The sequence below is a fragment of the Saccopteryx leptura genome, chromosome 6 (genome assembly GCF_036850995.1).
Source record: "Saccopteryx leptura isolate mSacLep1 chromosome 6, mSacLep1_pri_phased_curated, whole genome shotgun sequence".
Classification (NCBI taxonomy): Eukaryota; Metazoa; Chordata; class Mammalia; order Chiroptera; family Emballonuridae; genus Saccopteryx; species Saccopteryx leptura.
The window spans coordinates 134,189,825-134,214,034 of NC_089508.1; the positions used below are offsets into that span (position 1 = coordinate 134,189,825).

General features: G+C 43.3%; 1 protein-coding gene and 1 pseudogene across 4 annotated transcripts in view; both read right to left on the reverse strand.

Moving 5' to 3' along the window:
* The window catches only part of INSR (insulin receptor), a 211,052-nt gene that overhangs the window by 79,632 nt on the left and 107,210 nt on the right, over nucleotides 1-24,210 (reverse strand). For all 4 annotated transcript variants that reach the window (XM_066343396.1, XM_066343395.1, XM_066343393.1 and 1 more), the window contains exon 3: nucleotides 3,701-4,022. In XM_066343396.1, coding sequence (XP_066199493.1) covers nucleotides 3,701-4,022 — 322 coding nt within the window. The remainder of the gene's footprint in view (nucleotides 1-3,700; nucleotides 4,023-24,210) is intronic.
* Nucleotides 6,894-6,974, reverse strand: LOC136377744 (U4 spliceosomal RNA; annotated as a pseudogene).

Consider the following 24,210-nt stretch of genomic DNA (forward strand, 5'->3'; position numbering starts at 1 on the left):
TTCTTATGCTAACGAAGTGACCTGTGGTGTTCCCTATATAGCTTCAGGATTTGGGGCTGGTCACCAGAAAGACCAAATACACGATTAAAGGGCTGGTCTTTTAGCCACTTGACTTCAAGAGAGAGGAGGGGGCTAGAAAGGGAGTTCCATCACATGATCAAGGATTCAATCGATCACAACTATGTAATAAAAACCCAGTAAAAACTCAGTGGACTTTTCTGGCTGGTGAACACATCAACATGCTGGGAGTGTAATGTCCCTGGTTCCGGGAAGGCACGGGAGCAGGGTCAGGAGCTCTCCAGACTGGGTCAGGAGCTCTCCAGCTCACCCTACATGCATCCTTAATAATAAAGCTGTAATTGTAAGCTTTCTGATTGCTGGGGCATCCACTTCAAAAGACATGCATCTTGAGTATACACAATGCCAGCCTTATGACACTGCTACTAATAAAACAACTAGATAAGGGATCTGGCTCTTTCCACCCAGGAAGGTCCCTCTTGCAGAAAGCCCTGGGTCACCTAGACAACTGCTTCCCTCTTCCTGGACCTGAATTCCTGCTCTTATGCTTTAAATTCAACAATAGAGAACTCAGGAAGGTTCCTACCCCCACCATCTTCCCCCTTTCTGCCACCCCATGACCTGGCTCTGTGGCCCTTGGGCATGCCACATACCCTCCAGGACCTGTGAGCAATAAATCTGTTCCTCAAAGTTGCCTGATGGTTTTGTTCTGAAGTGTGTTTTGAAATCATAATAAGAACCATGAGAGCCAGCCCAGCCATAAACAGGCCCCCAGTAGGCAGAATGTCTGTGGAGCTCGCTACCAGTAATGTATGTGCAGTGGGCATTCCTAACTGAGGGGGCTTCCATGAGTAGGCGCGGGACCCACAGAGCAGAACAGCCTTATTTTAGTTCTGTGAGTTGTTCTATAAAATTATGGAACCCAAAGTGTTTGTGAGAACCCCCAATTTACAGCCAGTCGATCAGAAGTGTGGGTGGCCTGAGGATCCCAAAGTGAGACTGACATCTGAAGCGAGGCATTCTTGTGGAGGACCGAGCCTTTAGCCCGTGGCTTCACTCTATCCCAGTTGGCCAGTGTCAAATTGTGGTGCAGCACACCCAGCTGGTGTCAGAACAGCTGGTGTGGAAGCAGAATCATGACCAAATGTTTGGGTCTTTTTGTTGGTTCTACAGCTATTCACTGAGCACTTATGTGAAAGGTGACAGTCTTAGCTAGAGATCTGCAAACTACAGCCTGCATGTCAAATCCAGCTGGCCACCTGTTTTTGTAAATAATGTTATATACAGCCTCACCCACTGGTTTATGGCTCATCCATAGCTGTCCCTAGGGCAGAATAGCTGCAGCAGAGACCATATGGCCTTCAGAGCTGAAAACATTTACCCTCCGGCCCACTGACAATGCTCTAGGCCACATGTCCATGAGAGTGAACAAAACAACCCCTTTCCCTGTGGGACATTACAAATGGTCACACCTTCATTTCAGCTTTCCCATCAAAATGCGGGGTATTTGTCCTCATCTAGGGATTCTGGGCCTGGCTGAATGAATTGTTTTGGCCAATGGTCCATTAACAAATGTGATGTCAGCAGAGGCTTGAAAAGTACTTTCACATTGGAACATGCCCTTCCTGGCTGCTGGGATGAGAAACTACATGGAGAGAGACTCTGGCTGCCCAGCTATCTTACGAGTGACTATCATATGCCACGAATCAGGGCCGAATCAGGGCTGACCCAGCCCACGCCAGAGAAGCCACCCATCAACCATTTACCAAGTGCTGTGCTCAGTTACACAGCATAAGCTAACAGATACCCTTGTGAAGTAGTGTATGGTGAAGGTGGGAAAAATGAATAAATCCACAATTACAGTATCAGCTAGTGGAATAGCCATGAAAGGACTTAAAGCTAAGTGCTGTGCCAAAGAGCCACTGGACGGCTAATTCAGACAAGGTGGTCAGGCAGGAAAGGACTCTCATAGAAAGTTCTGGGATGACAAGAAGCCCGCCATGCAAAGATCAAGGGGCAGAGTATTCTAGGGGGAGGGAACAGGGACACACTGTACCCATCACACACTTAGTGTTCACCCAATCACCGAGTCCTCCTCATCTCAGTGACGAGCACGTGCCGCCTCCTCCAGGTGACTCGGAGTGACCACATGGTTCCATGTGTGCCCCCATATCTCTGCTCTGAAAACATCCGGAACTATGTCTTGGATAAACCACAAGGGTGGAAGAAAGCGTATCTGGTCCTATTTAATATTGAACTACATTAAAAAATGCGACTGAATTAATATTTTTCATAAAATAAAAGCTTCAGAAAGAAAAACAGTAATCTTTTTAAAAAGCCTTCCAAGTAGAGTTGTGCCATAATGAGTAGTTATTAGCATCACTTGCTTTGTCCTCTGTCACTCAGGAAAGGTCATAAGCATAGTGGAACAGGCTGTCCAGTTCCTGGGGCGTGGGTCCCAGGGCCACCGCACCATCAGGAGAACACCAAAAGACGCTGTTGTGCTTCTCAGGCCTTAATTATGCCAAGAGGAAAACACCTTTTATTTAAGGCCAACAACTTAGAAGATCTTAATAAAAAAAGAATCAAAAGAAATTTTGGTCATTTTCCCAACCTTACTGATAAACTGGCCCCAAAAAAGAAAAAAATTGCTCTGTCTGGCATGCAAAGTGATTTACAGTCACCTATTTTGTGTCAACAAAGCCACATGACAAATTTTTGTCAAAAACTAATAAAATGAAACATGTTGTACTTTCAGGTTTCACAAACACTCAAAGAGAGGCTCATAAGAACTGATGTAAAGATCATTTTTTCTACTCTCCCCCCGCCCGGGAAATAAAATTTCCCACCAGAACACTCTCGCTTGGCTAATTCTCAAGTCTGAAGAGAATGATTTTTACGTAAGCAGGTCAGCTCAAGGCCCCTAGGCGTACGTCTGTTTCTGATTTGTTTTTGTGTTGTTTTGCGGAGGTTATATTTTTTCTAAACCCGTAACACAAAAACCAGGAAACAGATTTTTAAAACTTGGTTACAGAGTCAAGAAACCAAAATAACTCATTTAAGAAGCTAACAACATGAACAAAAAGTCCGCAGTGTATGTAAGACATCTGACAACAGAGAGAAAACCCTGCTCTTTCTCACCCAATTGTAAGCAATGGTTTCATGGCACTGTGCTTCAAAGTACAGCAAAGCCCTGGGAATAATGAAAAATTGAGTCTCTTCTTGTTGTGCTCTGAGCTGATTTCAGCACATGGTCAGGCTCCCAATCAGAAGAAACATAAAAAACATGAGCTCTGTTTTAAGTGTAACAGCTAGAAAGTCACATAAGTGGGGACAACCCCATAAATGTAAAGGGTTCTATGGGAAGCCAAGGACTTCTGTGTGTGCGCCTTCTATTCCCAAAGCTAAGCACAGCAAACTTTGAAAATCATGTGCAAGATGCCAAGAATAGTTACTCTCTGGCCCTTTACAAAGGCAGTTCACAGGCCAGGACCAAACAGGGGCAAAAATGGCATCGGAGACCTGGAGACCCAAGCATATCCCCTGGTTGTCACAGTTCCCTCACTCAGAGTAATGGATCCTATTTTTCACACAGTTTTACTAGGTAGCAGCACCATCACCAACCCTATGTTCCTTCCCCACGTTGCTGCTCCTCCCTCCAAAACCCACACCCAGGACTCACTTGCTGGAACTCATCGTGTACCCAGAGGGGCACTCAGGGATGCACTTGTTGTTGTGAATGACATACTGGTGGCAGCCCTGCCTCCGCGAGTTCTTGCATGAGTTGTGCAGGTCCTGGCAGAAGCTGAAGTTCACACAGCGCCAGTCTTGGAAGTGATAGTATGGGGGTGGACAGCTCTCCACACACCTGCCATCCAGGTAGAAGTTGCGGCAGGCCACACATTTGGTGGGGTCGTCAGGCTCCGAGCAGTTACCCAGGCACTCACTGTGGCAGCAGAGGCCTTCAGCAGTGCAGCCATGCGACTTGCAGATGGTTGGGCAGACTGGAGAGAGAAAGAAAGCGGCTGATCAATGGCTTGCCCAGTTCCTGTCTGCAGGGACAGCAATGCTGGATAGGGAGTGCAAGCCAAACAAAATAACAATAACAGCCTCACCTCTGCAGCATATGCTGTGACCCAGGCACAAAACCATTAACAAAAGCATGAACTCATTTAAGCCCCCCAAACCAGTGACATGCTGTAAATGTTCAACAACTACTTCAAGGAGGGGGGCAGAGAGGATCTAATTTGTAGGACCTGCCAATTTCCACGGTGTAAATGCCACCAACCTACAATAACTAAACATGGAGCTGGTGAGTGATGCATGGTACTACAGCATAAACAGTATTTCTGACATACAGAGATAATAGTAGCAAATAACCTCAAAAGCATAAATATAGCCATTCCCCCTTATCTGTGGGGGATTCATTCCAAGACCCCTGAGTAGATGCCTGCAATCTTCTTTTTTTTTTTGCAATCTTGAATAGTATCCAACCCCATAGATACATTATTTTCCTGTACATACATACCTATGATAAAGTTTAATTTATAAATTAGAGAGAGTAAGAGATTCACAAAAATAACAAATAAAATAGAACAATTATGATAATATACTGCAATAAAAGTTAGGTGAACGTGGTATTATGAAGTAAAATAAGGGTCACTGAGCATAAGCACTGCAATACCTTAGCAGTCCACAGGATATTGAGCTGGCTACTAAGTGATTAATGGGCAGGAAGCATATATACAATGGAGACGTAGGACAAAGGGATGAGTCATGTCTTCCTAAGGACTGAGTGAAATGGTGAGAGATTTCATGCTACCTAGAACAGTACGCAATGTAAAACTTATAAATTGCTTAATTCTGGAATTTTCCATAACATTTCAGATCACAGATCACTGAAAATGTGAACAGAGAAACCATGGCTAAGAAGGGACTACTTAGGCCCCAGCCAGTGGCTCAGTAGGTAAAGCATCAGCCCAATGTATGAACATCCCAGGTTTAATTCCCAGTCAAGGCACACAGGAGAAGCAACTATCTGCTTCTCTCCCCCTTCCTCACCCCTCTTTCCCTCCTGCGCCAGTGGCTCAATTTGTTCTAGCATCGGCCCCAGACATTGAGGATAGCTCAATTGGTCCCAGCACATCAGCCCCAGACATGTGTTGCTGGGTAGATCCCAGACGGGACGTATGCGGGAGTCTGCTTCACTATCTCCCTTCCTCTCACCTCCAGAAAAAAGGGGACTACTTATAGGAAACTGTACTTAGATCATTAGGATGTAGTGAGTTTTGAGTATTTATAACTTTTGTTTTAATGTAATTTTATTGTAAGTTTACGTTATTTAAATTGTAAGAACAGCTTGTTTAAAAACCAGTTCACACATTTCCTGAAAATCAAACAATCGACTCCAACAAGCCATCTGCAGCACACAGCCACAGTTCTGGTATAAACAGAAACATTATTGTTTCTGTTTTTTCCATTTTACAAATGGGGAAACCAAGGCACAGGAGGTTCAGAAAATTGCCCAATGGTGACTTACTGCTTCAATAGACATGTGCTTGCACTGATCTAGATACTGAGACTACTGCAGGACCACAGACCCTGCCTTCAGAAGCACATAGTTTCATGAAGAAGGCATATTAGCTATTCAAACACACGAATGTGTGATTGGACATGCAACATGCACCATGCTGGACGTGAGGAGAGGTGACATTCCTGCTGCAACCTGAAGGAGAATGGACGGGCCAGAAAGGAAGACTCTGCGGACGGGGGCAGATGCTATGCACAGATTTTGTGTTTAGAGGAAAGCTCTTGTTTAATGCAGCTGAACTTGTCCACTCAAGGCTGGACTTTCCTGGCTTCCTCCAGCAGCTTGTTACGCATCCCCTTTCTCCCAATGTCTTACTACTCACTGCTTCCTAATTACCCCTTGATTTCAGTCCCTTGGCATCTGGGCTGGGCCTAGATGACCAGCTGTCCCTTCCCAGACTGTCATGTATAGATGGCTTCCCTGTGCTTGGACAGACCTCAGCCAGTCACGGCAGACCCTGTCCTCAGAGGTACTTTTCTTCACTCACTCCCTGCATGGCTTGTAAAACAATGCTAAGAGTGTTATTCACTCCAAATCCTCTGGCTTTTTGATTGCTGCAGCAAATGGCCCTAGTGGCCCCACCAACCAGACCCAGGGGACAGAAGTGTGTCCTGAAGCCGTGCTGGAACATTCTGCAATGACAGAAATGTTCTCAGTCTGGGTGCTATCTGTTGAGCATGGTAAGCACTTCTGCCCTGTAGCTGGTTAATGCAACAGAAAACCTCATTTTTAAAGGTTTTGCAAAATACACATAGCATAACATTTGCCATCCTATTTTTAAATGTACAGTTCAGTGGCAATAAGGACACTCAAATTATTGTGCAGCCATCCCCACCATCCATCTCCAAGACTTTCTCATCTTCCCAAACTGAAACTCTGGCCCCATTAAACACTACTGCCCTAGCCCCTGGCCCCACCATCTACTTTCTGCCTCTATGGATCTGATTCCTCTAGAGACCTCTTGTGAGTGGAATCACACAGTATTTGTCCTTCTGTGACTGACATATTTCACTGAATATATCCTCAAATTTCTGAATATATCCTCAAGGTTCATCCATGTGTTAAAATTCCCTGCCTTTTAAGGCTGAATAATATTAAATTATATAGCTGGACCACATTGTGTTTATCCATCATCTGCCCCTGGATGACTGGGTTGCTTCTACCTTTTGTATGTGTGTGTGGTTTTTTATTTGTTTGTTTTGACAGAGACAGAGAGAGAGTCAGAGAGAGGGACAGATAGGGACAGACAGACAGGAAAGGAGAGAGATGAGACGCATCCTTTTTTTATTTATTCTTTTTTTTTTCTTAGCAATAATCGCACCTTGGATAAACCTCATTGGCTACGATACTGCCACTGCGCAAAGCTGTTTATTTATTCATTTTTTAGAGAGACAGGTGAGGGAGAAAGTGAAAGAGAGAGAGAGAGAGAGAGAGAAAGGGAGGAAAAGCAGGAAGCATCAACTCCCATATGTGCCTTGACCAGGCAAGCCCAGGGATTCGAACTGGCGACCTCAGCATTCCAGGTTGACGCTTTATCCACTGCACCACCACAGGTCAGGCAAAGCATCAATTCTTTGTTGTGGCTTCTTAGTCTCCTTAGTTGTTCATTGATTGCTTTCTCATATGTGCCTTGAGCAGGGGGCTACAGCAGAGCAAGTGACCCCTTGCTCAAGCCAGCAAAAATGGGCTCAAATCAGTGACCTTGGGCTTCAAGCCAGTGAGCTTGGGACTCAAGCTAGAAACCATGGGGTCACGTCTATGATTCCATGCTCAAGCCAGCGACCTTGCACTCAAGCCGGCTACCTTAGGGTTTTGAACCTGGGTCCTCTGCATCCCAGTCAAACATTCTATCCACTGCACCACTGCCTGGTCAGGCTTCTGGTTTGTTTGTTTGTTTTTAGGTGAGAGGAGGGGAGATAGTGAGGTAGACTTCAACATGCAGCCTGACTGGTATTCACCTTGCAAACCCCGTCTGGGGCTGATAGCTATTTTTAGCACCTGAGGCTAATGCGCTCCAATGGAGCTATCCTCAGTGTCTATAATCAGGCTAGAACCAATCAAGCCACTGGCTGCATGAGGAAAGCAGACAGTCGTTTCTCCTGTGTGCCCTGACCAGGAATTAAACCCATGACGTCCATATGCTGGGCTGATGCTATATCCACTGAGCCCCTGGCCAGGGCCCACTTCCATGTTTTGGCCATTGTGAATAATGCTGCTGTGAACATGGGTGTGCAAATATTTATTCGAGACTCCACTTTCAATTCTTTTATGTATATATCCAGAAGCGGAATTTTTGAATAATGGTATTTCCATTTTTAATTTTTTGAATAACCATCATGCTGTTTTCTGCAGTGGCTATACCAGTTTACATTCCTACCAAGAGTACACACAGATTCCAATTTCTATTGAGAAGCCAAACTTTTACTTATAGTTCAATTTTAATTTTTACAACCACTGGCTCTTGCATTGGACAACAGAGGCTTAGAAAATAAAAATATATAGGGAGATAAATGGTGATGGACAAAGAGTTGACTTGGGCAGGGGGATGAACACACAATATGATGTACAGAGAAGTATTACGGAATTGAGCATCTGAAACCTGTGTGATTATATTAACCAGTGTCACCCAATAAAATTTAAGTAAACAATATTTTTTAAGAAAATAAAAATAAACTCCTTGCCAAGGCTAAGAAATCTTATGTGGTCTAGTGCCTGCCGGTCTCTTCAGGTCCTCCCAGCCCCAGGCAGTGCACCAGCCTCCTTTCTGCCTCACATACCTAGGCTCAGTCCTACCTCAGGACCTTTGCACATGTTGTTCTAGCTAGAGTGCCCCACCACTTTCCTGAGACAGAGCAGACCCCAAAATGGAGCTCATTCTTTTGGCTTTGAGTCTGATATTCCTGGATCTAACAAACAGTAAAGCCAACCCCAGGATACATGCAGCCTGGAGGGAAGAGTGATGTGAATTTAGCTGTAGTGCCATGGCGCCTGCTATTCCACAAGAACACCATAAAGGTTTATTTAAAGAACCAACAGTAGCTTTGATTTTCGTATCTATAAAATGGGGGTGGTATCAGCAGTCCTTTAACTCCTTCTTGTAACTAAATGACATGCAGATAAAGAACAGGATTCTTTAATAGACACACTGTAGGTGTGGTATCATTTAGCTAATCTGAGTAGTATTGTTATTATCATCATTCTTCATGAGCTGTCTGCAGAGACACAAGGGCTGAAATTCAATAGCAGGAAGCAATATAAGGCCGACAACAGTGATCTAGATCCCCATAGACCTCATTCTCTGGGAGCATATGTGAGAGCAGGAAGGGCCTACTTCCTGGTCTGGGGCTGCAGCAGTGCTTAAATTCAGAGGAGGCGCCAGCCAGAACCTAACAAAAGCTTTCCAAACACATAAGCCTTCCGGACCAGACAATGCTAACAAAATGATGCAATACCACCAAGCAGGCTAAAGGCTGACTGAAACACTTTTATGTCTCATACTTAAGTCCTGACTAAAAGGTCCACCTAAGAATTATTTTATTCTCCAGCACAGTAGCTGGTAAATTTTTTCTGCAGATGGTCATAAAGCAAATATTCAAGCTATACAATCTTTGTCACAACTAGCCCACTCTGTGGCTGTACTATGAATATAGCCCCACACCCACCGTGTCCAATAAAACTTTATTTACGCCTGACCAGGTGGTGGCGCAGTGGATAGAGCGTCGGACTGGGATGCGGAAGGACCCAGGTTCGAGACCCCGAGGTCGCCAGCTTGAGCGCGGGCTCATCTGGCTTGAGCAAAGAGCTCACCAGCTTGGACCCAAGGTTGCTGGCTCCAGCAGGGGGTTACTCGGTCTACTGAAGGCCCGCGGTCAAGGCACATGTGAGAAAGCAATCAATGAACAACTAAGAAGTCGCAACGCGCAACGAGAAACTGATGATTGATGCTTCTCATCTCTCTCCGTTCCTGTCTGTCCCTGTCTATCTCTGCCTCTGTAAAAAAAAAAAAAAAAAAAAAAAAAAATTATTTACAAAAGCAGTTGCCACCCCTTTACACAGTGAGATGTAGCTGTGGTTGATTTACTATTTCTATTAGGGACTAGACTCCAGAAAGCCAGATGTGAACTTATAGACAGAACTGCTATAAATCATTTTACCCAATAGAAGAGATAACCTCCCTCAAATGGCAGTTTCATTGCCCATTGGACATTAAGCAGCCCGTATTTTAACTTCGCAAAACTATTTCACTGATTGCAAATGTTTTGATTTTACCATCCTGCTGGCTCCCTCACTAAAAGGTTAAAAAAAAATCACAGGTGTTCTTTCCTGTTTTTGTTTGTTTGTTTTTTGCCTGAGTTCTGTTTTTAACTTTCAAAGAAAGTTAAACTTTGATAAGGACAAGTTAACTCCATGTGTCTCTCTCACTCTGTTTCTAAGTACTGTACTTTATCTTACTTAATAGAAATGCCACTCAGGGTGGCCTTCCCCTCGCCATCCCCTGCCCTTCCAGGCTGAATTAAGAAAGCCAGGTGTTGTGAAAGATAAAAGAACACTCCAATGGAAGACAGGGCACCTTTCCTCACCCTGTGCCCCTAGCCCTACTCTTTGCTCCAGACACCAAAGGAGTCCCAGCATCAAAGTCCCAGAGGTCCACCAGCCCAGTGCTGTTACTGCCAAACAGGATGGCAGCCTTTTCAAGAAAATCTAAGCGATCCAGGAGCCGTCAACCTTCCAAGGCCAGTACCTGCTGTGTGTGAAGGGAAGATATACCTTCCCCTCCAAACACACAAGTTCCTTGTCTGTCTATCCATCCCGTCCCCAGCTTGAGGGTAGAGAGTTGTCTAGGGATGCTGGCCCCAATTTCTTCTCAAGTCTCCCTAAATTTTTCAAAAGCCCCTGGCCTCCACTCCACTAGCAGACGCTGCCACTACTTTCCTGAAACTGTCATCTCACATGACTTTTTCACTACATCTTGCTGAGAAGATGGAAAACTGACCTCTAAAGAAATTGTTGGAGTGGGCAGGAGGTTGCTATGTCAGAATCCTCTGATTGGACCTACCCAACAATGCTGTCCCTAGAGAGAAGATCTACAGAAATGCCAGCTCATTTAAGAGAAGTGCTTCAAAGCAAAGGAGGTAAGTATACTGTGACCAATATTTCTACTTCGAGGAGTTAACCTGCAGAGAAGACAGCATATGTGCACATAAGCTCCTGGGACAGGATACTCTTCACCCTGCAGGACACTAGCCGGTTGGGTTTATAACAGCAGAGACTGGGAACAACCTAAAGGTCCAAAGCAGTAGACTTGTAAATAAATTCCTGTGGAACAAGAAGGTGGCAGAGTACACAGCTGTAAAAAGGTAGGAGTCTACATGTCCTGGTATGGCAATCATACCCAAGATGGCATTAAGCTGAAAAAGCAAGTTCAGAGCAGTGTCTAAAGAATAACACTCATTTGTGTAAAAAGGGAAGAGACACACATAATGTGGATACAAAATGGGACAGCTAGTTTTAAAAAGTTTGGTAGTTTCTTACAAAGTTAAGCACATGATACCTATCCTTACCACACAACCTACAGGTTTACCCAGCTGAAATGAAAAACAAAATATTTGTTCACAAAAGACTTGTATGGGAATGTTTACAGAGCCTACATTCATGTCACCACAAATGAAAACAACCAAATGTCCCTCACTGGGAATAGACAAATGCTATATACCTCCACAGTGAGCACTACTGAGCAACGGAAAGGAAAGAATGAAGTGCTGATAGCCAGACAACAACATGGGTGAATTTCAAATGCATTATGTTGAGTGTAAGAAGCTGGTCGTAAAAGCTACACACTGGATTAGCCCGTTTATATAACACCCTGGAAAAGGTAAAACTATAGGGACAATGGACATATCAGTGGTCACCAGGGGCTGAAACTGTGGAGGAGCTGACCGCAGAGGGGCACAGGGAAGTCTCAGTGATTGATGGAACCACCACACCTGGACTATGGTGGTGGTTACATGACTGTACAGTCAAAACTCACAGAACTTTACACCAAAAGGGTGAATTCCACTGTATGTAAATTGTAACTTAAAATGGGGGTGGGGTAAAGAAAATACAAATGAAATATATGTTCCTCTGGAAGGGCCCCAGAAATGTGCCCAAAGACTGCCTATGGGGAGCACAATTTATTTTTTACAATGTATGTGTATCACTCTTTAAAAACTGACATATTTGAAAACACATTTTCTAGAAGCTTCTGCTAGACAATAAATATTAAAGATCAATTATACAATTCTATCCCCAAATATTCCAGTAGTGACTGTGTAAGAATAGCTGACAAGCACCAATGAGAGCTTTTGCACAAGATCTCTTACGATGATTTTTGATTTGTTACAAAACCAACAATCAAGGCAACTAAATGCCAAGTGTGCATCTAGATTGGTATCTGGACCAGGAAAAAATATTATTGATGATGGGACAAGAATAGCAGGAGTGACAAACTGAGCACCTAAAAATTGCAGCCCTTTTATCCCTCTTGCCCTTTAAAGTTCAATCAGTTTGGTTTTGCGTGGTAAAAGCAAAACAAAATAAAAAAACAAACCACCATTAATGTTTCTATAGCACGACATATATTAGTAATGTTACATTCCTTTCCAAAGCCTGGAGTTTAAAAAACTCAAACAAAAACCTCAAGATTATTCCAAAAATTATGCTTTCCAGAAATTTCCAAATGCAACAGTTGTGTGCGGGCTACAGATACATTCGCCACAATGCCCAGGACTCTCCCTTAAAGTGTGAATTTTATAAACTCCTTAAAGTAATTTGTTTCCATGCAAAGATTTTTCTCTGCCACGTCCACTGGGGCACTGAGGCATGAGGTTGGAGTCCCTGGAACCCAGGGACTAGTAATAATTTAAAGGTAAGGTAGGTTGGGTGGGAAGCTGGATGGGTGAACTTCTGATAGCTGGGTGATGGACATGTGCTCTCTCAAGTCTGGTTCTCCAAGAGGCAGGGGCAGGAGCGCGAGTTCTTGAAGCCTGGAGCTCCCGTTTTCCTCTTTTAGCGCCCAGGCTCACACTCCGCTCTGTGAAATCCCGGCCAGGGGGCAGCGGGGGCAGCGGGGGCAGCGGTGGCGGCCGCAGCACCGCCCTCACGCTCAGCCAATGGGTGGGCGTGCTGCGGGGCGCTGGCCCCGCCCCGGAGCTCTAAATTCCGTATGCCTTAACTGGCACTGGAGTTGTGACAGATGCTGGGCATTCGAGCCAGGTACCCAGGAGGGCCTCTGGAGGGTACAGGTCTAGTAGGGCGCGCCTGCGAATGATGGCACTTTGGAAAAAGTTAAAGAAAGGGAGAAAGCCAGTGAGCGGGCTGTCCCAATAGGTCAGGCACGGGAGCTGTGGCCCAAGGGAGATCAGGTAGTTGGGTAGTCACTGCCAGGCAGTGCCCGGGAGCCGGCCGAGGGATGCCCTGGCGCCAGGCCTCACTCAGAAGGGCCTCAAAGAGGAGCAGCGGCTCGCCAGGGTTACATAGCAGTATCACCTAAATTATGGGGGAGGTAGGTCTACATTCCCAGGTAGGGTACCACACAGTGGTAACACCAAGGACCATTCTCATGAAATATATTCTTTTTTTTAAGCGAGAGACAAAGAGTGAGAACAGGCAGAAAGAGAGATGAGAAGCATCAACTTGTAATTGCAGCACTTTGTTTTTCATACGTTTGGGGGGGGGGGGGCTCCAGTGGAGCCAGTGACCCCTTGCTCAAGCTGGGGTCAAGCCAGCAACCATGGGGATCATGTCTATGATCCCATGCTCAAGCCAGCGACCCTGTGCTCAAGCTGGCGACCTCAGAGTTTTGAACCTGGGTCCTCAGTGTCAGCGTCCCAGATTAACTCTATCCACTGTGCCACCACCTGTCAGGCATGAATAACATTTTAAAGAAAACTTATAGAGTACTAATTTTGGCTGTCCAGCCAATGTTCCCAGTGTACTTGAAGGCATCAAACCTGTGTGCTGCATGTGTATTTGCTATTCCAGTAAACAGAGGCAGTGAATGACCATGATCTCTAACCCCCTTCCACCACAATGAATACACTTTGAAATGTGGTTTCCATTTGCAGAATACAACGTTCAATCCATTTTAATTAATACACTCTTATTAACCCTATTATTCAAATAACCATTTCTATTAATGATGGGGAAACTGAGGCACAAAAGGGCCGCTTTGCAAATCCCAGATCAACTAGCAAGCAGCAGTGCTAAAAGTCAAACCTAGGTTTCCCAGGGAGACTGGGACTGAGTATGGCATCTATCATGGAGTTAGGCTGTGGGTTTGATTCACCTGCACCTCACCCTGGTCCACCTGGATCTGGTCCCTTCTAGGCATTGGGATGTAGAAATGGATGAAGATATTGCTCTGCTCTCCCAGGAGGCATAAAAAAAGACAGATAAGCCATATGAAGGGGAGGGTCTTGTCTGCCTTATTACTGCATTCCAAAGCCAGGGACACAGTAGATGAACAATAAAGCTCATACAAAAAAAAAAAATGGGGGGATAGGTGAAAGGCATCCCTCAGCCATCTCCTGGGCACTGCCAGGCAGTGACTCGAACTCCCTTGGGCCACAGCTTTGCATGCCTGACCTATGCCACCCACTGCTTGGGGCAGCCCACACACTGGCTTTCTCCTTTCTATCCCAGCGGGAAAAGGACAGTCTCTATGCAAAATGCATGAATCACCAGGACTGCCTTCAGTGAACTTTAAACAGTTCAGAATTGAAGAAGGGCATAGTACAGGGGAAGAGGTGTGGGAGATCAGGCCAGACAGAAAAGTTAGGAAGTAGAGGGGCTTGGACTTTGCACCACAGGAGGAACCAACCAAAAAAGATACCACTAGATCCACATTTGGGGCCAATTTTCTGGCTTTCTGGTGAAGGGCTGAGGAAGACAAGGGCACAGGGATCAGGGAGGAGAAGGCTGGCTCTTGAAGTCATCAGGGAAGTAAGGTCATCAGAACTTATTGCCTGGATGACTCCCAAGTTTCCACCTTGAAACTATAGACAAGGAAGTGAGGAGCTCAAACTTGTATTGTCTGGGTATGAGGTGTACAATCCAATGTGTCAGGGCCTGTGTACACATTTAATTGTGGTGTGGTTGCTAAGTCAAGCCTCAAAACACTCCAGTCCACTCCTGCAAACCATTCTTGCTAAAGTGCAGGGGTCCCTATGATATGTTTGTAGACATTTTTAAAGTTTTTTTTCTCATTTGTGTATATAATACATACACATTTTAGGCAATTAACTATAGCAATAACTTTTTTTCAGTAGTTGAATTTCAGCCCACTCAGGTTTTCTGGTTTTTTGGGCCAATTTAAAATTTACAGGCTATTTAGAAATTAATGATGGCGTGACAGCACAACTTATGAGATGCAGGCATAGCTGTTCTTGGGGGCAAATTCAGAGCCTTAACTTCTTGCAGAAGGAAATGATTAAGTAAAATAACACATAAGCCAATAAATGAAATTATTTTAATAATATTTCCAAGTGATTTATTATCAGAGCTATCAGTTTTTTTACAGCTTTTAGCTTACATCTCCATTTTCATTCTTTAATTTTATATACAATATTTGTACTCTCCTCCCTTTCTTCCCTTTTTCTTAGTTACTATATAGATTCTTCCTGCTAAAACAGCACAGTAAAATAAGCTTTCTGGCCTGACCTGTGGTGGCGCAGTGGATAAAGCGTCAACCTGGAATTCTGAGGTCGCCGGTTCAAAACCTGGTCAAGGCACATATGGGAGTTGATGCTTCCTGCTCCTCCCCCCTTTCTCTCTCTCTCTCCTCTCTAAAATGAATAAATAAAATCTAAAAAAACAAAACAAAAAAAAGCTTTCTGAACAGAAAAGTTCTATATCTATGCTGTTCAGTTCTGTAGTCACTAGCCACATGTAGCCACTGAGTGCTAGAAATTTGGGTACTGTGACTGAGAAACTGAATTTTCCTATCACTAGTGGCTACCTTATTGGGCATTGCAGCTCTAAAAATTCCAGCTCTTGACTCTATCGGTTCTTTTTGTTTTCTAATTAATGAGTCCCTACTAATTCATTATTTCATTCTCCCTGTGTAGATTTGTTTCATTACTCATTGTCTTATTTGTGATTTATCTACATAATCATTTAAGACTCTCATCCATCTCGACATACACATCTCCACTATATTTGCAGTTCTGAGATCCTCCTTGACCACAGTTAAGAGTTATGTTTTGTTTTTAATCATCACATTGTAGGAGTTTGTCTTACATGCTTGTTTGATTATGCTTTCAAATATTAATTTTCAGTCATGTTTACCTACAGAAAGAGATTAGAGCCACTGCAATGTGCTATGTACTGGGTAGAGTTGGGTTGGGGGTGGTTTGGGGTTTGGGATTAGGGGTTTTTTTGTTTTAGATTTAACAGATGATTTTACATCTACATTTTTCTAACTATTCCAAGAGCACTTTAAACTGTGTATTTTTGCAGAGTACAAAGTTCCATTCATATCTGTTACCACAATCTTATTAACAACCTTATTATTCAAAATCCTTGTTGCCTAATTGAAGTTGATCTACCTGATCAAGGCTATGTATGATTCTCCCCCACCCACCCACCCACCCACCCAGGTTACTCAATTTTCCTTGTATTTTTTACAATTTGCTCTCTAAAGTTTGATTCTATATGATATAGTTGACCTGCATTAAGGATTGTCCCTTCACACAATGCAAAACTGCTCTTTTCTCCCTAATTATGCCTTTTGCCTTGAATTATTTGCATTCTTTCTCTGTTCCTGTTTACCCATAGGTTTAAGTTTTCTATGTCACTTTTGGAATTAGATATAACCATTTTCTACTGTGTAGGGGGGTGGGCAGCCTCCATGGGAACAAGGAAGTCGGGGTGGGGAATGTCAGTTTGAAATCCATTGCTGTGGAAGGTCTAAATTGCAAGGAGACTTTTCCTGGGGGCAGTCTCAACTATAAAAAGGTCTGCTCACATGACCAATGGCTTTTTAATAACAAGTAAGAGATGGTCTTCAGTGTGCACAGGTCAACAGAATCCAATTTCCAGGGAGTTGCTACACCCAAAAACTAACAGAGTTTAGGCACAATGACAGGGTATGGACAAAATTTCCTCAACTTATAAAGGACAAGAGTAAGCAGCAGAATGTTTCAAATTCTGCAGACACCATGAAACAGAATCGCATGTAAGTGAAAACACACCTATTTCAAATTCCAATGTGACTAAACGGAGAGAGCTTTCAGCTTATTTTCTCATTGAGTTCCTTTCTAAAGCTCCAGTCTGGATGCTTTATTTTCCATCTAGAAGAGATAAGAAACTCCACGTGGCATCTCCAGGCCAGGAGTCTCATGGCAATTCCTGGGGCACTCCCATGTGTACAACTCAGGCAGTGCCAATCGATTCTGAAATTATGTAGTTCTCTGATTTGGGGGAAACCCATTTCCTGTCCATGTTTATTTTGACTAGAGAAAAGAATGCATTTGCCCCTTGGCAGCTGAGTCCTCAGACTTCACTGGCTCCTCCAACTTGCTTTGCCCTCCAGTTACCTGAGCAAACAGCCAGTGAGTGTCCCTGGGACTTCCTGGCCCCGCCTCTCTTGTCACTGCCCAGCCCCTGCACACACTTGGGAAAAATGCAAGAAGGAAAAACAAAGTTGTACAAATGCTTCCCCATCAGACTGGATGCTGGGTTGCATCTTACTTTATATATTTTTTAATTTATTTATTCACTTTGGAGGGGGGGAAAAGTGAGGGAAGAGCAGGAAGCATCAACTCCCATATGTGCCTTGCCCAGGCAAGCCCAGGGTTTTGAACCAGTGACCTCAGTGTTCCAGGTCGACACTTTATCCACTGCGCCACCATAGGTCAGGCATAGATTACATCTTAAAAGATGGATAGCATTTCAACACCCAAAGTCAGCTGATGGTGGGAAAGCTTATTGGTAAAAAGCCTCTTTTATACACACACAAGGACAACAAGGGAATTGTGCTGCTACATCAGGATCAACAATGTCCACACCCTTGCTCTCTGGCCAATATTTTCTCACAGATGGATTGTTTCCTAGACCATGAAGATGCTCTTTGACCTTTTCAGAAAGGCGCCCTGACCAGAAACTCTTCGTTTAATGAAAACATTTATGAGGCAGCAAAATACACCATATCGCTAGTCCTATGACTATCTTCCTTCTAGTACCCTCAGTTACAGATCTGAGATCCTATGAAGTAGCAGGCACCATCCTAAGTGGACACAAGCTGGTGAAAAGCATAGACAGTTCTACCACTTCTTGGAGACAGAAATCAGCTTACCAGTACAAGAACATTTAGTACAAATTGTGCTGATACTCCAATTACATTCACAAGGGGCTGTGATATGTCTGCTGCTAGTTTCCTCAGAAGGTTATTTTGTAAAAGCAAAGACTTTTTTTCTTGCATTGAATAGCCAGAGAGCCAAATGCCATCTTCTGGCTGAAGCCTCTGCCTGTATGGGAGAAGTTCCCCAGTCCCCTCTCCATCTTTGCCATACAATGAAGCTAAGAGAAAGGGACAGTTGCCCACACATCTCAGTCCTGCCAGCCACCAGGACTGAGAAGGGGACAGTATGCTGGGTTGAGAGAGATTCTGCACTGTCCAAATCTGTTCTCACAAGACTTTCCCATCAGATCTGGGATACATAGTTCAGATCACCCAAGTGTGGAGAGCAAAGAGTTATGGAGTCAGGAAGACCACTTCCTGGTTACATGCTCCACTTTCTGTGCCTCAGTTTTCCCATGTGTGTATGGGGACAGTAACAGTACCTTGGGCTGTCTTGAGGATCAAGTAGAATAATGCTCGAAACAAGCTAGACACAGCATCTGGCCCCCAGCAGAACCCAAGAATTTTTTTTGGGGGGGGGGTTGTTGTTGTTTTTTTAAATATTTTTTATTTATTCATTTTAGGGAAAAGAGAGAGAGAGAGAGAGAGAGAGAGAGGAGGAGGGAGGGGCAGGAAGCATCAACTCCCATATGTGCCTTGACTGGGCAAGCCCAGGGATTCGAACTGGCGACTTCAGTGTTTCCAGGTCGATGCTTTATCCACTGCACCACCACAGGTCAGGCGTACCCAAGAATTTTAAAGGTGTCCTCAGCAGCAGCAGCAGCAATTTCAGGCATCTTATCTCTGCACTTTGGACTCCACTAATAGCAATAATTACATCCTGCATGCCATGGGGGTGGGGTGGGGGTAAATGATTAAATTTGAAGCATGCTATTATTAGAAACTTTCATTTCTTTCCCCTCAAGGTGTTGTTCTTGGGGAAAGTGTGTTCATCCTACTTTTTGCATGTTAGTTCTCAACTCAACTCTGCCAGGTTTTAGGGTCAGGTGACTGACGGTATCACTGATGACCCTGGACTGACCACTGGTCCTGGGAGTCTAGCCCATCGCTGTGCTCCATTCAATTCAACAAACACGAGAGATGACGTCAGAGTAATGGCGGGGTAGGAAGCGATTCCGATAAATCTCCCCCAAAACTCAACAAGATCTTCAACCAGAAACAGAAAAACCTATACTTGGAGCCTCCAGATGCTTCGCAATACACCCAAAGGTATGGTCGAGTGAAAAATTGGCTAAATATATAACCAAACCCCGAAGGAAATAGGGAGTAAGAAATGCTCCGCCTTCCTCACTAACCTAAACAGGGCGGCTTTCTCTGGTAACTGTGAATATAGAAACTGAGGCGGGCAAAGGGGGTGAATAGATTCAGGCCACGACACAAACGGCTGAACCAGGCTATGGCACGGAGATCCAAGCCGAGGAAAAACTGATCCTGTGGCAACCCGGGCAATACAAGCTAACACTCGCGCCAAACCCAAACAAAGAAAGACAAGCGGGGCGGCCATTTTACCCGGTCTCCTGGTTGGTGCGCAGTTAGTGGGCGAGAGATTTCTTCCTAGGCCCCGAGAGTGGGTGCCCGTGTTGCCCCACGGAGAGGCAGGGTCAGAGGCCTTTCTGTGGGCTGAGGGCAGAGTCTCTGGGCAGCCCCAGCACCCTGGGAAAGCCACGCACGGGAGGGAGTGAGAACTAATTCCAACGGTGGAAATTTTCCGTGCTGCTGGGGGTTTCACTCAGAGGGAAACGCGGCCGGCCTCATATCCGGGTTTGCGCGCGCAGATAGTGAATGAGAGATTCCTCCGAGTGCCTCGGCAGTGCGCGCCCGTGTTATCACACAGAGGGGCAGAGTCAGGGGCCTTTGTGTGGGCCAAAGCAGAATCTCGGGCCGCCCCAGCGCCTTGCAAAAGCCGCACACGGGGACGGAGCGAGACTCAATTCCAACGCTGCAACTTTTCCCTGCGGTTGGGGGTTTCACTCAGAGTGTGAGACTGCTGGCCGGATATCCTGGTCTGCACACGCAGCCAGTGAGTGAGAGTTTCCTCCAAGCGCCCCGGAAGTGGGCGCCCGTCTGTGTTACCAGACAGAGTGGCAGACAGAGACAGAGGTCTTTGAGTGGGCGGAAAGCCCGCCTGATTATGCTAGCAGCTCTGACTGACTGAGCCTTACCCAGAGCCCTGTGCTGAGTGGAAATAGAGTGGGGAGTTGCCAGCTCTTTGAGCCTCTTACTATCCAGGCAGAGGCAGCAGCAACCCCATAGCTGGATTATCAGGCTACTAATTGAGGAAGGAAAGACTAGGAGAAAGGCTCCAGGAACACGGACTCTCTCACTGTCGGAGCCTATAAATGCTAATAGCCTCGACTGCCAACGAGACTAAAGCACAATACATGACATTGCCATAGAGACTTATCAACTGCAAACCTCTACCTGAGTGTGCCAAAGGGGCAGAACCCAGGGTACAGAGTCACCGACCAGGAAGAGGGAGAGAAAAGAAAAAGCAAGAAGATAACCTCTCAAAATCAAGAATAATCTGCAGACTTTATAACCTATCCCATTTTATTATATTTGTTCGTTTGTTTCTCTTATCTTCATTCTTGATACTTTTTTTCCTCCTCCAATTTGGCCGATTACTCTCTGCCGGTCTTACTCTCTCCTCTCCTTGAACTACACTACCCATAAGTGTTACACCTCCCATTATCTTTTCTCTTCTCTTTCTTTCTCTCTATGAGGGTTGCACTCCAAAACCCTTAACTCTCTCTCTCTCTCCTTTCTTTTTTCTTCTATTAGTGGTTCCCTCTTTTTCTCTCTCTCTCTCTCTTTCTTTTCTCCCTCTATATTAGTTTCTTCCTTTCTCCTTTACATCTCCTCTCATTCAAACCTCAATAACAAACAAATTATCTTATCTGGGACTCAAACTTATGTTTGTGGCATTTTGGGGGGTTTTTACTTCACCTTTTTAACTCACTAGCAGTGCTCCCATCCCTGGCTCTCCATTTTATCTAGTTCTTATTCCACTAAATACAATAGTAATTTTTTAATTTGTCTCCCCATTTTTCCGTTTTCCTCTTATTCCTCTCATCATAACTCTTAGACAACCAACACCTAAAAGCAAATCATTTTATTCTTGACCCAAATTTTTTCCTTATTTGCTTTTTGTGGATCCATACGCTCTTTTTTTTTCTTTTTCTCGTTTTTCTTTTTTTTTCTTTTCTTTTCTTTTTTTTTTTTTTTTTTTTTTTCTTTTGCCCCTTTATTACTTTTCCCCAATTCAGGCCCTCCATCACAGGCATTGTTTGTTATAATTCACAGTTCACCACAAGATTTTCTCAAGAAAGAGGGGAGAGGAGAGGAGAGGAAAAAAGGAAGGGGGAATAATTTCCTTTTTTAAAAAATTTTTATTTTATTTTATTTTTCTTTATTTCATTATTAATTTTTTTTAAAAAAAAACAACTATTTTCGATTTTTTATTTTTTTTAAACTTTTTATTCTTTATTAAATCTCATTAATACTATCAACAAAACCACCCTCAGATGCCATTAAGGAAGAGAAAATCAAATATCATGGATACAAAAGAAAGAGAGGTAACACAGCTAGATGAGGAAAAATCTATGGAGAAAAAATTTAATATATTGGAAACCTTGGAGCTAAATGACAGAGAATTCAAGATAGAAATCCTAAAAATCCTCCGAGATATACAAGAAAACACAGAAAGACAATTTAGGGAGCTCAGAAAACAACTCAATGAACACAAAGAATATATGTCCAAGGAAATTGAAACTATAAAAACAAATCAAACAGAGATGAAAAACTCAATTCACGAGCTGAAAAACGAAGTAACAAGCTTAGCTAATAGAACAGGTCAGATAGAAGAGAAGATTAGTGAAATAGAAGACAAGCAACTTGAGGCACAGCAGAGAGAAGAAGAAAGAGACTCAAAAATTTAAAAAAATGAGATAGCCCTACAAGAATTATCTGACTCCATCAAAAAGAATAACATAAGAATAATAGGTATAACAGAGGGAGAAGAGAGAGAAAATGGAATGGAGAACATACTCAAACAAATAATAGATGAGAACTTCCCAAGCCTGTGGAAAGAACTAAAGCCTCAAGTTCAAGAAGCAAACAGAACTCTGAGTTTTCTTAACCCCAACAAACCTACTCCAAGGCATATCATAATGAAATTGACACAAACCAACAGCAAAGAAAAAATTCTCAAGGCAGCCAGGGAAAAGAAGAATACAACATATAAAGGAAGGCCCATTAGATTATCATCAGATTTCTCAGCAGAAACTCTACAAGCTAGAAGAGAGTGGACCCCAATATTTAAAGTCCTGAAAGAGAGGAACTTTCAGCCACGAATACTATACCCATCAAAGCTATCCTTCAAATATGAAGGAGAAATAAAAACATTCACAGATACAGAAAAGATGAGGGAATTTATCATCAGAAAACCCCCACTCCAGGAATTACTAAAGGGGGTTCTCCAATCAGACACAAAGAAAAAAAAAAAACAGAGCCACAAGTAAAAGCTCCAAGAAGAACACAATACAACCAAATTTAAACTGTGACAACAACAAAAAGAAAGAGGGGGAGAAGATGGAGATTAACAGTAGCAAAGGACGATGGAGTGCAAAAGTACTCACAAAATAGTTCGCTACAATGAACAGGGTAGGGACCCTTTTCATTACTCAAAGGTAACCACCATTGAAAAAACCACCACAGAAGCACATGAGATAAAAAAGATAGCAACAGAGGAAAGATGTATGGAATACAACCAAATAAAAACAAAAGATAGAAAAACGAAAGAGAAGGATCAAACAAGACACAAAACTAACAGAAAGCAAGATATAAAATGGCAATAGGGAACTCACAAGTAACAATAATTACACTAAATGTAAACAGATTAAACTCACCAATAAAAAGGCACAAAGTAGCAGAATGGATTAAAAAAGAAAATCCAACTGTATGCTGCCTACAGGAAACTCATCTAAGTAACAAGGATAAAAACAAATTCAAAGTGAAAGGCTGGAAAACAATACTCCAAGCAAATAACATCCAAAAAAAAGCAGGTGTAGCAATACTCATATCGGATAATGCTGACTACAAGACAGCAAAAGTACTCAGAGACAAAAGTGGCCATTTCATAATGGCTAAGGGGACACTGAATCAAGAAGACATAACAATTCTTAATATATATGCACCAAACCAAGGAGCACCAAAATATATAAGACAGCTACTTATTGATCTTAAAACAAAAACTGACAAAAACACAATCATACTTGGAGACCTCAATACACAGCTGACGGCTCTAGATCGGTCATCCAAACAGAGAATCAACAAAGACATAGTGGCCTTAAACAAAACACTAGAGCACCTGGATATGATAGACATCTACAGGACATTTCATCCCAAAGTGACTGAGTATACATTTTTATCCAGTGTACATGGATCATTCTCAAGAATTGACCATATGTTGGGCCACAAAAACAACATCAGCAAATTCAGAAAAATTGAAGTTGTACCAAGCATATTTTCTGATCATAAAGCCTTGAAACTAGAATTCAACTGCAAAAAAGAGGAAAAAAATCCCACAAAAATGTGGAAACTAAACAACATACTTTTAAAAAATGAATGGGTCAAAGAAGAAATAAGTGCAGAGATCAATAGATATATAGAGACTAATGAAAATGACAATACGACATATCAGAATCTATGGGATGCAGCAAAAGCAGTAATAAGAGGGAAGTTCATATCACTTCAAGCATATATGAACAAACAGGAGAGAGCCCAAGTGAACCACTTAACTTCCCACCTTAAAGAACTAGAAAAAGAAGAACAAAGACAACCCAAAACCAGCCGAAGAAAGGAGATAATAAAAATCAGAGCAGAAATAAATGAATTAGAGAACAGAAAAACTATAGAAAAAATTAATAGAACAAGGAGCTGGTTCTTTGAAAAGATCAACAAAATTGACAAACCCTTGGCAAGACTTACCAAGGAAAAAAGAGAAAGAACTCATATAAACAAAATCCAAAATGAAAGAGGAGAAATCACCACGGACACCGTAGATATACAAAGAATTATTGTAGAATACTATGAAAAACTTTATGCCACTAAATTCAACAACCTAGAAGAAATGGATAAATTCCTAGAACAATACAACCTTCCTAGACTGAGTCAAGAAGAAGCAGAAAGCCTAAACAGACCT